Consider the following 14,852-nt stretch of genomic DNA (forward strand, 5'->3'; position numbering starts at 1 on the left):
AGCATGCACTGGGGTGGGCCTATAGTTTTTTACCAGTGCATGAGAGTCAGCGACAGGATTCCCTTTGTTCTTTTGTTTGTTTGCTTGTTTTGTTGGACCAAATAAATCATCATAAACACAGAATTCTGTTTGGACAATAACTTATTTTGCCTGCGTAAACCACAAACCCACGGTGCCTCAGTGGCCCTTTGATTTAAGGTTGTTTTGGGATTTTTCGGACAATTGGCCACTACAAATTATATTATCCAGTTTTGAGGTTGGCTACTTTACCTAATTATTCCATTATCTACTGCTTTATACTTTTACTGCTGCACAACATTTTTCTCCACTAAATTAATTTTAAAGCACGTTACTTTGCAGATTATTATTAATACACAATATAATTAACTAATACACTTTGATTCATTTTTATAGATAAATCAATCTAGTGGTATGTGCAGTAGTAAACTGAGCTCCACCATTATATAATATGTTGTGCGAAAATCAGCCATTCTGCTTAATGATAATTATATATAATTTTTAATACTTTAATACATATTCTTTTGTAATTTTGAATTAATTGTGAATGCAGGACTTTAACTTGTAACGGAGTATTTGTACATTGTGGTATTGATACTTTTATTTTATTTGTTAAAGATCTGATTGTTAATTAAAAGCACAAAAGTATTGTCACCAAACTATAGCCCCCTTAAAAGTATTAAAGTAAAGGACCTATTATGCCAAATAGCACTTTTCACAGTGTTATAGTAATATAACATATTATATTATTTCATTTTTATCACAAACAAATGCATTGAAGAGCATTTTAATGTTGCATATTTGTCATTGTGGAGCAAATTTCAGATAACTTGTAAACTATTTGGTAGATTAGTAGTACCTAACTGCATCATTCGATTTCATTCAACTGTGTAAAATACATTTTGTGAAGTAAAAAGCAAAATATTTAGTATAGTAAGTAGCATAAAATAGTAATACTTAAGTAAATTACGAGTATGCAGAAGCAATAAGTCAATTTAATTGTAAATAATTCAACAAAATTCTTAAATACAAGAAGTTTGCATCATTCATCAAGCAAAAAAAGAGCTTTTATTTTGAAGGTAGACCTGTGCTGGCTGTGTGTGTGTTTTAGAGGCTTCTGTTGTTTTAAGCATTGACGCTTCACAGCTCACACACTAAAGAGCTGTCTGCTGGCTTTCATGTCAGTGAACTGTGTTCAAGTGTTAGAATCTAAAACTTGTTGGTCAGCTTGAAGCAAATGAGAGACGATGACCAGCTGTAGAGCAATAGAACTAATTGTGGAGTATTACTTCATGAATTTGTATCGTACTCAAGTATTTATCATTCTGGTTACCTAATAAACTAGTTTTTGCGACAGCTTTGTAACTTGCAGCAAATAAAAAAATATTTCTGTTTATTTTTGCTTTTGTTGTGTTTTTTGTTTGGTTTTATTTATCTGTCTTAAGTTGCTGCAAAAAAACTGTTTATTATTTTAATCACAAACAGTCAAAGATTGAACAAAAAGATGGAAAGACAAACATTTTATTAGATGGATTTATCTATTTCCTACATTGAGGTACTATAAAACAGTACATTTCTATAATAAAATGTAGAAAGAATAGTTATGCAACAGTCTAACTATACAAAACTGAAGCAGAACAGACATTTCCAGGGGTAAAAAAAATATATAATACTATTTACAAGTAGGAAACGCTGAATCTTCCGTCCAACAAACTCAAAACCCGCAGATGAACCAGAAGTCGTCACGCTGCCGTCAGCAGCAACTCAAAACATTTGAGCCAGGAAATAAAACTTTAAACGCATCGATCCAGAAGAAAAGAACCAAATCATTCAATCAATAATCAATAACTGACTGTCAGATATGAAACATGTTCATGGGATCAATAATTATGAAGTGTATGGAAGCTCATTTGAACCAAGAAATGAAAAAAACTGAATTATTACATAATATTCTCAAATGAAATCCCAATAATTACTATTATTTAAACTGACAACGTTCTACTAAATCAAAATGATGACCTCATAATAAAAAATGTAAAAAGTTCAGAAGGTTTTCTTACTTTTTGGCGGACCAACATATAATCTCACTTTGTGTCTCATAATTTTTATTTAGTAAATTAAATATAAGACATCATTATTTCCTTTGACAACATTTCCGGTTGCTCTGGCAGCAATGAGCCTCCATAGATGCATCTTTAAAGTGGTTTAGTCATTTAACAACAAAAGCGTCACTTCCCATAATGCCCTCATCATCCCTGCTTCCTGCAACAATGTTAGAAAAAGGATGAAAAAGAATACATGTCTATAAAAGTAACATTAATATTCAATACTTTAAAATATGTAACAACAGTATTTAACATGTTATTGTGTCGGAGTGGCGGCAAAAGGCTGAATTTGCATTGAAAATCACTAAATTTAACACAGATTTAACACATTTCTTCCACTATATTATGTCACATTTGCAGGTTTTAGTAGATTTTCGACAGCTCTGTTAAGTTTAAAGTTTGTCAGAAACAGTTTTACACTTTATTATTATAGTGGCCATGGAGACATTTTAAATAAGATATGCTGTTAAAACAAATGAGAGGAAAAAACTCCAAAGAATATTGATAAAATGTTTCTGTTTTTAAAAATAATTCCTCTTTATAATGAAAAGAAATGCTCCTCCTAAAAGAAAAAGGCACATTAAGTGAACTTTTTAAAAGGACAGAATTCATTCTGGTTTTCTCCCCAAAGTATTTAGTGCGTACTTGGTTTTGGTCCTAAATGTTGAGAAATAATACAAAACATATTCTGATGTTTCCACATTTAACATTCAGCAGCTTTTAGTTAAACAAAATCCTCAGAAGCTCCTGTGTTGATGTTGTTGTCGTGGAGCGTCTGGACATGATGTGTCTTCCTGCTTCAAAAAGTGCCTGAACATCCACTCGTACATGAGTCAGCTGTCAATCAATCAATCAATCAATCAATCAATCAATCAATCAATCAATCAATCAATCAATCAATCAATCAATCAATCAATCAATCAAGACGCAGAGTCTTTGGTGTGAACTGATCCGCTCCGCCAGCGTCTGGAGTTTGAGTCCTTCATAAAAAAAAATCCTCCAGGCGAACAAAGTACTTTGAGTTAGATGACGGCACATTTATGAGAGGAAATATTTTTGGGGTCCTGTGATGACATCACCGGGCTGCTCCTCTTCTGATTGGCTGAAGGCGTTCCCCTACAACGACGCCACGGGTGCGAGTCCATCGCTGTGCTCCAGGTGGTGGTGGTGGTGGTGGTGGTGCAGCTCTGCTTTACAGACGGTGGCGGCGCTGCAGAGGAGCGACGTGACGGCAGGCGGCTCCTCGTCACCTGAAAGACAAGAAGCAGCCAAGTGTGAGGGACCTCATTTATTTTGATCTTTATTCTCCGAACACAACGGATATGAATGGAACAACAAAATAACGACATGAAGGAGTCAATATGAATATTTTAAACAATTCTCGGATGTCAACTTACCCAGCCCCGAAGAAGATGATTCGCTGTCTGCAAGGGAGGAGGAGTCAGCTTGGTCATGTGACAGTCCATCCATCAGGGGAATGGAGAGCTCGGACGAAGGGACGGACGAGTCATAGATGCCAGAATCTCGAGGTGGCGGGACCTCTGGAAGGGAACGATGGCCGTCTTCTGCCTGGAGGAGGAGAGGGCACAACGTATCCTGGAGGATGGAGGGAGCGGAGGAGGAGGTGGAGGTGGAGGTGGAGGAGGAAGATTCTTCAGGTAACAGTCCAGATATTCCAGATGTGGACCTGAAGGAGCAGAAGGGCAGAGTGGTGTCATATTATCTGCTGTGGAGTCCAAACTATTTTCACTTTAACCAGCATGTGATGATGGAGATTTGATGGATTCAGTGCAGAGAAATTGGCCGAAAGAAAACAGTGAAGGTCAGAACAAACAAAAGCAACAATCCTCGAGTAGCTTAGGTCATTTGGAGAGTGAGAAGTGAGTGGTGAAGGTAAACGAGTTGGCAGTGCGGCAAAAAATAGGTAGTTTAGCGGTTAGTCTGATAATGTAAAGGGCTCATTCTAAACTATCAAAAAAACACTTATTTTCAGGCGATTATACAGGAAAGAAAACATACTTATTAATATTATAATACATTTCTGTCAGTAGTTACCACTTAACTCTTCCTATAATAGTACAGTTTAAATTAATGAAACCCAAAACCTCAAGTACTGCACTAATTTGCCTCGTGCTGTTTTCTGTTTAGATCATGGTGACTACGTTTGGTTAAGATATACAGCTCCAGGTATCCAGAAAAAGTCACCTCAATGAGAAAAAACGCTAATGATAATGGGCACATTTCAGTTCTGAGATGATTTTTTTTTTTTTTAAATCGTGTTGCTCTTGCAAAAAAATGCGAGGCCAAAACAGAGAGCAAAACTCTTCACTGTCATTGAAAACAATTATAAAAGTCGCCCCAGGGCTGCAAAAAACGAGCTCTGTCTGATCAGGGTGTTACATTGGAGTCCAAGGGATCACTTTGTGTCTAGTAGGGAGTGGAATGATTAATGTACTAACAAGTATGTGAGTATGGCATCAAGATCAACTTTAAAAATATATACTTTAGCGACCAAAACATAACTCAGGAGGTAAAAAACTGAATCGTAGCTTTATGAAAACAATGAAAAACGACAGCGGTATTACATCTTGCTTTACCTTGAAGTGGATCCCAGCATGGACAGGGAGCAGTGTGGCAGACCTGGACTGGGACAGGAATCCGGACTGGGACTAGGACTGTGGCCCAGGTCCAGGTTGGGACTGGAGCCGGGGGCCAGCAGGAGCATGTTCCTCCTTGGCGCTCGCTCCTCGCCCTCCAGGGACGGAGTATTCACCACCACCTCATTCAGCACCAAGCCGGAGTCGAACCTCTTCTCCGGTTGAGACGAAGAGGAGGAGGAAGGAGGATTTGCAGGAGGGCTTGGACCCGGTTCAGATGGGACTGGAGTTTGCTTCGAGGAGGAGGCAGATGAACCTCCTGGAGGAGGAGAAAGCAGCTTCTCGAACCAGTCTGGGTTCTGGCTGATGTGCTGGTGCATGTTGCAGATGGAGACGTAGAGCGAGCGACCCGATCTGCTCCTGAAGTAGTTCCTCCTGGAGACGTTGTGAGGCTGCGACTCTCGATCACCCAAACTGGACTGACTGGAGTGGAGCCGACTGAAGAGCTGAGGCAGCTGGTCCATCAACTTAAACCTGCATACAAGAGATAAAAAAAAAGGTTTACAGACACCCATTAAGGTCTCTACTAATGTCAAAATCAAATTAAGAAAAGTGTTTCTGCTTCAGTACGATGCAGAGAAAATATGTGAGGTGTTATACATTTGGTAACTAATATTATGCTGATATAAGATGCAATTAAAAAAAGATTTAAGTGAACAAATTTGCCGTAATCGTACAAGAATTATCTTAACAATTAACAGATTGACTGTATTTGTGGGAATTTGAGTGGAAATGTACTAACGCTCTAATTTGTCGAGGGAGTTTGGCTGAACATGTTTGATTTCTTTTGGCTGTGAGACTCCTTAATTCATCCTCAAACCTCCATATATAAATTAATTTTGTTTAATGTTTTTCATAGCAGTAAAATGGGACTACAATCTGAATTTTGTTGTGCAGGCCTGTTGTAAAATGACAAATAAAATACCCTTGTTAAACTTAACGGAGCAGAAAGCACATTTTGCTGGAGGGGTTCCCAAATGTTGGAAGCACTAGCTCCTTTTGGGCAATAATTTTCCGCAGGGACTAGGAACCTTTTGAGGAACTCATTGTGTCTCGACTGCAGGACCCAGAGCCTCAATTAAAGTTCTGGGGACATTTTATCCTCCAAAAAAGGCCCTGAAAAATAACAGCTGTAGACTTTTGAAGTGTAAACTCGTCTATGTGCCAATCCACCGCCCAAGAAAACAGCCAAGATTCATGTTTAGTCTTTTGGCAAGTTACTTAAGGATTAAAACATTAATTAGCTTCATCTGATATAATCCGCAGTTAGCATAGTTTGTCATTTTGACCTGCAGAAATGATGCTCAGCTAAAATAAGCAGCTAAAAGATAAAAAGATAAGCCTGAATGTCAAACATATTCAGGTATTAAGTCTAATAATAATTGGATCCTAAATTAAAGCAGCATCAAAACACAATCTTATTTAATCCCCTATAAAAAAAGCAGCTTCTGCCTATTTTTCTCGTGTTTGAAATCCCATAGTTGGACTTAAACTTCAACATATCTCATATTTTTGCAGTAATATTTGTATTTGTTTTTTCTATTAATATCTATTCATAATCTTCCAATTATTTTAGACCGCTGTCAAAGACGTTGTTGGACTGTTGTTGTTGTTTATGAAGGCGTCTCTGTTATTTGGTCCACAGTGTGGTGTTCACCTTGGAGCCAGACTCAACATGGTTGGGATGTCATTCTCGGTGGAGTAGTCAAAGTAAATGGTCATATAGCGGTTCAGCTCCTGAGCTCCGCCCCCCTCGCTCTGCTTCGCCAGTCGCAGCTTCTCAGCGATCATGGCCGCGCCCACGATGAACAGGTCGCCGCCTGATCCACCAATCGGAGAGCTGCTGGTGCTGCTGCTGCTGTTACTACGGCGACTGACTGGCGTCTTCCCTCTGCGGCTCTTCTTCTCGATGTAGTAGCTGCAGGAAGAGAAATGAGCTGGTTAGAAAGAAAACAATACAAAGAAGTCAAAATAAAGGAAAAGATGTATTCAACCAATGTATGTCGCTGTTTACATTCAATACTGAATCAGATGATAAGACTTTGGGAAACCTATTTGAATATCTTGAGAAAACAGTCACTACATCCATTCAGCCTTCAACACACCGAAACACACCTGGGTTTTTTTTGTTGGTTTTTGGTACAATTATTATTGTTATTATTTATGTATTTATTATATATTATATATATAGTACCAGTCAAAAGTTTGGACACACCTTCTCATTCAACTACTTTGAAGAATGTAAAATATAAAACATATTCTGGTTTGTTGAGCATTTGTTTATTTACCACATAATTCCATATGTGTTCCTTCATAGTTTGGATGAACACTGAAAAAAAAAAAACTTCAAACTGAACTAAACCAAAGTCCTGTTCACCTTCAGTCATGCAAAAAAAAAGCCCCATCACATACAGCTGTTAAAGCCTTAGTTTTTATTTTAATGAACGCTTTTATATTTTATAAAAACTACAATATACAGTACCAGTCAAAAGTTTGGACACACCTTCTCATTCAATGGTTTTTCTTTATTTTTATTTTTATTTTATTTTCTACATTGTAGATTAATATTGAAGACATCCAAACTATGAAGGAACACATATGGAATTATGTGGTAAACAAACAAATGCTCAACAAACCAGAATATGTTTTATATTTTAGATTCTTCAAAGTAGTTGAATGAGAAGGTGTGTCCAAACTTTTGACTGGTTCTGTACATTTTAATGAAATCAATCAAAAAAACTGAAAAACTTTTGACTTGTAATGGTTATTTTTGGAAAATTTGTGGAATTTTAGTACCACCTAGTGGCAACTGGAGGAACTGCAACTTTGACAGAGCTAGAGAGAGGGAGGGGAGATAAGAGTAAGAAAGAGAGAAAGAGTAAAAAGGAGAGAGAGAGGGAGAGGGTTAGAAAGAAAAGAGAGGAAGAGAAGGGGGAGAGGGAGAATACCAGTAGTGGTAGTAATATAAGCATGAGCTGAACCATTTATAGTAGAAGTAGAAGTAACTGTAGTAGTAGTAGGAAGAGAGAGAGAGAGAGAGAGAGAGAGAGAGAGAGAGAGAGAGAGAGAGAGAGAGAGAGAGAGATGGGGAGAGAGTTTACCGTAGTCCTTTGGAGCAGACGGTGATGATGAAGTTGGCTTCGTCCAGCTGTCTGCTGAGCCACGACATCTGTCCCTCTCTGCACATCTCCAGATGTTCCCACAGGTCCAGAACCACCTGAACACCACAGAGAACCAGGATTCAACAACCAGAACCTCCAGAAGAGATTCTACTCTAATGTTTCATCTCGTGTCCGTCTCACCTCACAGCTGCAGAAGTCCTGCAGGAAGTAGGCGAAGCTCTGGATGACGGCGGTGTGTTTGGGACAGTCTCGGTTGGAGTAGCAGATAAAGACTTTGGGGCGGGGCCACGGACGCTCAGCGTGCAACGCCGCGCTGTGATTGGACGACTCGCTGCTCTCCTCGTCCAGCTGGCTGTAGATGTTTTCTGAGAGTAGAGGAGATAAATGTATTATAATAATGATACATCAACGGTCCCAGCAGTGAAGGAAGTATTCAGAACCTTTACGGAAGTAGAAGTACTAATACCACACTGTGAAAATACTACACTACAAGTAAAAGTCAGTCTGAGATCAAAACTTTCCTCAAGTAAAAGTATGTAAAAAAAAAAAAATGTAAAAGCTGTCATTTAATAGTAAAATGTTCCCTGTCAGTGTTTTACTATCATATATGATGTTTTTCTGGTTTTGATGTCAACTCAGTATTAATTAAAAAATATATATAGCATTTTTTAATTATTTTATTATTATTACTTTAAGTTATTTTATATATACATATATATTAAAATAATCTTTATTATCTATTTTATTATTATTATTATTATTATTATTATTATTTTCTTTTCTTTTCTGTATTGAGTTGGTATTTTATTAAGATTTCACCTCACTGCCTAATACTTTATTTTATTTCCTAATGATTATTAATAATACATGCACAAGAGTAAAAACCATGAAAATGAGTCTTGAATACACAAGTGACCTGTAATATATTGTATGAAATATAATGGCTCGATAAAAAGAAGTAGCCTTAAATCGAAATACTCAAGTAAAGAACAACGTACTGATACTTAAGTACATTACTTGAGTAAAAGTACTTTGTCACATTCGACCATGAGGTGTGCAGGATATTCATAGGAAGTGATCTAAAAATGAGCAATATCACCAAAAACTAGAGATCTCACCTTGCTGTTTCTTGCGACACATGACAGTGAAGAGAGTGGCGAAGGCCGACATGATGACCAGAGGCACCGTGATGGCCATGGCACGGATAGGCCCCGCCCAGGGGGAGTGGACTGGAGACGGAAAACAAACACACCCATTATGAGACAAAAGAATCAGGTAATTAAGTACCTAAGGCTTAGAGTGTAGTGCCATACAGAGCTACAGATGACAAACCTCCCTTATTGCTAAAAGTTACAGATTGATTGATGGATGTCGTGATATTATTTGTTGAATTTGGTCGGTCTTAGCTTGCATAAGCACATATCATATTTTAGTTTTACGGGAGTAAAAGATAATATAATATAAAAATGTTTTTTATATAAAAGTACCAAAAAAAAGGGACTTATTTTGCATATATTGCTTAATAAGTGCACAATATGACTGGGAATGTCATATAAAAAAAATTGAAAAGGCATTTTTTTTATTTAATCTCATTTTAAAAGCCACACTTGTAACTATATGACAACTATATGACAATTATTGGATAATGGTGCAGTAACACAAGAGTCGTAAGGTCAATGAAATGGATGAGTAATGAATATTACACTTTAAGAGATGAATATGCTCCTTTTAATGTGTGTGTGTGTGTGTGTGTGTGTGTGTGTGTGTGTGTGTGTGTGTGTGTGTGTGTGTGTGTGTGTGTGTGTGTGTGTGTGTGTGTGTGTGTGTGTGTGTGTGTGTGTGTGTGTGTGTGTGTGTGTGTGTGTGTAACAGCGGGAAAGACTTTGAGTCACACTATTGTTTAACTTGCAGTACAATAATAATACTTTCCCGCAAACTACTAAACATCCGAGTGGACAAGTTGTTCCATAAACATGTTGTCAATTAATTTATAAGTCTATTGTCAGAAAACTCTTATAATCATGTAAAGTAAATAAAGTAGAACCTCAAAACATTGTGAGGATCTGCAGATTTTCCCGTTATATCTTTGTAAACTGAATCTTTGGGAATTGTGAGAGATTATATTTCCTTTTTAGAAGTCAAATGATTTTATGATAAAATAGACAAATCTCTAATTCTGCAAATTAATCCATCACATCATTTGAGTTTTTTTCTTTAGGACAAATAAGATCCTCTTAACATATATGACGTAAAGTCATTCCAGCCAAATGCAATTAAAGTATTAAATGGATATAACACTTTTTGTCTTTTTCATAAATAAAAATTCATAAATTTAACTTTGCATCTGCTCTCTCTTTGTCAAGAGTTTGTGTCTTTTGAAGGCATGTTGTTTGTTGATGTTTCATATTTGAGGTCTATCGTCAGTTAATGGTCTTGTGGTGTTTGTAATGCTGTGTGGTGAAATTAAAAAGGAATTTTTCCACATTAAACCTCCTTTAAAAAACATTTGGACTGTTGGTCAGAAGAAGTAATCTGAAGACATCATTTTGTGAAATTTACTTTGTTGTAGTTTCCTTTCCTTTGAGTGTGTGTGTGTCTCACCCTGGCTGACGTGGTACTGAGTTTGCCTCCTGGTCGTGTTACCGTCGTCTCTGAGCTGACAGAAAAAAGAAGAAGAGAGAAAAATGATAAATTCAAAGTACGAACACCTAGATATGAATTTGTTAAAAATCAATGAAGTGTTTCACAGTAAAATCCATGTATAAAGGCGAAGAGGTAGATTCCAATAGAACCCAGTTCAACCAGTTCAGATCTGACCATTATCAGTCCTGTGTCATTTACTGGTGTGATGTGTGAATGAAGCTCAGCCCTGCGTTGCGTTTATGTACCTCGATAGTGTAGGTCCCCGGAGTGACGTCCTGGAGGATGCATGTTGTTTTGTGTTGGTTCAGATCCTAAAAAATTGACAAAAATACAAATTAAAACTCAGCTACACCTGAAGGTGGCATCACAATCGAATCATTCTGAATTCCCACAATTTACTAATCACAAAGGCAGCAAAATCATGCTAGCAAGGGTAAAAAAAAGTACAGTCAGCCAGTGTTTAGCTTGTGTTTTTGAGCTCCCATTCATTATTATTCAACTCTCTCATCAATGCCCAACACACATTTGAAACCATTGCTTCTAGCCAGAGTTGAATCATAAACATTTTGCAGGCCAAACAAAAACTCCCCTGTCTGTCAGCCATAATCAGAAAGACTTTCCAAACCTGACAGAACTTACTGGTTTGCAGCGCTGCTGTCTGAAGGGTCCGTCCTGCCGCAGTTTGTAGTACAGGAAGTAGAAGTGGAAGCCGAAGGAGGCCGGCGCCTGGTCGAACGCCACGTGGAGGTTCGACCCCAGCTGGGACACGTTCAGGGTCTTTGGCTTCCAGACTGCACAGACAGAAACAAAAGGTGACATTAACTAACTTAGACAAGTACGGTTTTCACTTTAATGATGCAATTAGCTAAATGTTATGTTCCAATTTACATTAATTAAGCAGAGATAACTTAATGTATACATTTTGACCTGTTTTATAAGTATATTTGATCATATTTCCCTAGTTTTGGATCTCTTCCTATTTAATTAGCTGTTAATTCAACTTTCTCCACGTATACCTTTATAAAATCAGTATAATTCAGCTTATTTTTTAACACTAAAACTGCTTTGTCTACCTAATTAAATGTGTTGATCGGTATTAAGAGACAATCAAACTCAACACCTCCTTTAAAGACAACAAAACATAACCTCTGTCTTTCCTTATAGGCTTTTAATGTGAACATCTGCACCAGAAACATGATATACAAATGAATATCTCAAATAACAACAAGCTTCTTTATGGTGCTGATTGGATTAAATCCTTTAGTAAATTAAAAAAGTTTGTGGAAATGTTTTACTTATATGTATCTACTCTTAAGAACAAGACATCCAAACCCTGGACTAACTGTGTCCACGTGTGCCTCTGGTTATGACGACGACACCGAGGAACTTACATGGTTTGCAAACCAGGTTGTCTGATCCCAAGAGGACTTCACACGCTGTAAAACGAAAACACACACACACACAGAAATGTTAGGCATCTTGTCCCTGTCAGCGAATTTTGGGTAAAACATGTGCAGTTTTATTTTTATTATTTGATCTTCCCCAGACGTTTATCAGTTTCATCTCTATGTGTCCAGTTCAGAGATAAGTAGGTCGAGGATGTGTTTAGCCTGCAGCTTTGATCACATTCTGTTATGGATGCAGATGTGGACAGATGCAGAGTTGCAACTGGACAGCCTCCATCTATCTACAAAATGTTGGAGTCTGCCATGAACTGGATTTGACTTCAACGATGACAGTACAGTAAAGACAGAGCTCAAACCTGGCAACCCAACCATGAGGACTATTTGAAGAATTTTGAGATGATGCAAGAAGTAGCTGCTCTTCAGTAAATCTGGCAACATTTTTCAATTTATTTCCAATTCAATTTTATTTTATTTAAGGCCAATATCACATATCTTTGTGATATAATTTGCCTCCGAGGTCTTTACAATCTGTGCAACATATGTGCGACATCTTGTCCCAAAACCCTCACATCAGAAAAGGATAATAAAATGACAACATAGTCAATCTATATGACAGATATAAAACATGTAATGAGAATAGTAGTAGCACAATAATATCAGAAAAATGATTTTTACTAGTAGTTCAAGCCTTTGAATTTGTTGAAAGACATCATTTTTGCCAGGCTAGCAGTTTCCCACCGCCTCCAGTGTTTGTGCTAAGCTAAGCTAAACTCAAGACTCTCTGGGTAAGTTGGTAGTCAAGGAGACTGCTGGACTCACAGTTGGTCCTGAGGAAGGACGGCGGGAAGAAGCTCTCGTTCATCAGAGTCGGGAAAGGAACGACGCGAACCATGTAGTCCGTGTCAAAGGTCAAACCGCTGAACGGCTGGCTGCTCAGCTTCTGCACGAGTAAAGTAACAATAAATCAACAATAGATAACAGAAACGAGTCAGAAAACAACAGTAAAACAAAGACAAGAAGCAGCTTTGGACATTGTTAAAACATCGAAGCTCATAGAAGGAAACAATGAGAAACCGTGTGCTTTTCATTATGATAACTTGTGCTTCCTTGCGTGAGCTGGAAATATGCCAAGTGTATCCTACGCTTTTATTGAGTGGCGTGACTTATAAACTGATGTTATGGAACCAAGGATAAACTTATTTAGCAGCTTTTCCTCATCTGCCCTTGCGTCTCTTCCTCACATCCTCGGGCGGAGGAGCTAAAATGCGAGGAAGAGACATGAATAAGGGAAGCAAGGAGACAAGTGAGCATAATGAAAAGCACCCACATTCTTTACCGTTAAGAGGAGATGAAGTAGACGCTGAGTATTAACAAACTTAGGAAGAATAATCAAGCAATAATCAAAAGTTCTGCGCTGAAATAAGGTTATCTATTGTTTCGGAAACATATTTGCTGCACAATATTGTCACGTAATGGTTTGGAATTCATCTGAGGTTTAAGTGCAAGGGCAGATTAAGTTAAAGCAGACACCAATGAGCAAAGATAGCAAGACATAATATATTCAAGCGTGGCTTAAATATCTTTATAGCGTGTGTTTTTTGTCCCGGCAACAAAACTACATGTGAATATCAGGACGTATCCCTCCGCCAGGGAGTTTTTCCTGTATCGATGTGAGGGTCTAAGTACAGAGGATGTTGTATCTGTACAGATTGTAAAGCCCTCCGAGGCAAATTTGTGATTTGTGATTTTGGGCTGTACAAAATAAATTGAATTGAATGAATTGGAAAAAAAAAAAGACGCTGGCGCTTAGATTTAGAACAAATCTAGATCTTTCTAGATTGTGATTGGTCGGTTTGCAGCGTTCCTACCGTGTTCTTGTAGGAGCAGTTGAGCTGTCGAGGGTCTTTGAGGAGGAGATGTTGACACTGTTTCCCTTCTGGGTTCTTGTCCTCCAGATAAACTCTGAATCCTTTAATGTGTTCGATTCCTGCAGAGACAAAAGGAACAAGTTCAATGAGCCACATCCATACATCCTCGTTTCCTTTCCTTATCTGCTATAGATCTATCTGCTTTGTTTCCTTTCTTCTCCTTGTTTTTCTTTCTCCCTCTACTCTTCAAATTTACTCTTCTACACTTTCTTCTCGTCTCTGTTTCATTTCCTTTCTTCCTTTCACTGTTTTCCTTTCTCACCCCTTCTTTTCTAATTGTTTCCTTCCTTCCCTCCATTCCTTTTCTGTTACCTCCTGCTTTCCTTTCCCCCCTCACTCCTCCTGTCTTTGTTTCCTCTTATCACCCATGTTCTCTCTTTGTTCTCTTTTCTCCCCTCCACTCTTTGTTTACTTTCCTCTCCCCTCCATGGTATCCTCCCCTTCACTCCCCTCGTTTCCTATCCTCCTCTCCTCTCGCCTCCTTTCTTAAATGTTCTCCCTTGTTCTGCTCCCTTTGCTTCCTTTCAATACCTTGTTCCTTTCTTCTCTCAAACTTCCTCTCATCTCCTCTCCTCGTTAACTTCTTACCCCTCTGTGTTTCATTTCCTTTGCTCCTCTCAATTACTTCTTTCCTCTCCCATTCTTTTCCTCTAGTTCCCTCTTATTATCCTTTCCTCTCCTTTTCACCCCTTTGCTCCTTTCCTTATTGTTTCCTCTTATGTTCACCTTTCTTATCCTTCCCCCCCCACACCTGTTCTCCTCTCTGTTTCCTTTATTGTCCTATGCTCCTTGTTTCCTTTCCTTTCCTCGTTACTACCCTCCCAGCTTTGTCTTTGTCACCTCTCTTTATTCACTTACTTCTCCTCTGTGTTTCCTTTCCTTTCCCCTTCTTTTTCCTATCGTTTCCTTCCCTCTTCTGCTATTATTCCCTCCTCTGCCCTCCTTTTCACCCTCTTTCCTTATCTCCTACCCT

The 14,852-nt window shown here is 38.1% G+C and overlaps 1 protein-coding gene across 1 annotated transcript in view; it reads right to left on the bottom strand.

The window, feature by feature from the left end:
- Window positions 1–2,088: 2,088 nt before the first annotated feature.
- il17rd (interleukin 17 receptor D) overlaps window positions 2,089–14,852 on the bottom strand; it is a 29,317-nt gene continuing 16,553 nt past the window's right edge. The window contains exons 4-16 of the mRNA XM_054616919.1: window positions 13,820–13,938; window positions 12,771–12,891; window positions 11,937–11,981; window positions 11,185–11,336; window positions 10,791–10,856; window positions 10,504–10,558; window positions 9,021–9,131; window positions 8,083–8,267; window positions 7,882–7,997; window positions 6,438–6,698; window positions 4,721–5,254; window positions 3,521–3,810; window positions 2,089–3,373 (exon numbers count right to left, since the gene is read on the bottom strand). Coding sequence (XP_054472894.1) covers window positions 3,240–3,373; window positions 3,521–3,810; window positions 4,721–5,254; window positions 6,438–6,698; window positions 7,882–7,997; window positions 8,083–8,267; window positions 9,021–9,131; window positions 10,504–10,558; window positions 10,791–10,856; window positions 11,185–11,336; window positions 11,937–11,981; window positions 12,771–12,891; window positions 13,820–13,938 — 2,189 coding nt within the window. The 3' untranslated portion in view covers window positions 2,089–3,239. The remainder of the gene's footprint in view (window positions 3,374–3,520; window positions 3,811–4,720; window positions 5,255–6,437; window positions 6,699–7,881; window positions 7,998–8,082; window positions 8,268–9,020; window positions 9,132–10,503; window positions 10,559–10,790; window positions 10,857–11,184; window positions 11,337–11,936; window positions 11,982–12,770; window positions 12,892–13,819; window positions 13,939–14,852) is intronic.

The sequence above is a fragment of the Anoplopoma fimbria genome, chromosome 17 (genome assembly GCF_027596085.1).
Source record: "Anoplopoma fimbria isolate UVic2021 breed Golden Eagle Sablefish chromosome 17, Afim_UVic_2022, whole genome shotgun sequence".
NCBI classification, from domain to species: Eukaryota; Metazoa; Chordata; class Actinopteri; order Perciformes; family Anoplopomatidae; genus Anoplopoma; species Anoplopoma fimbria.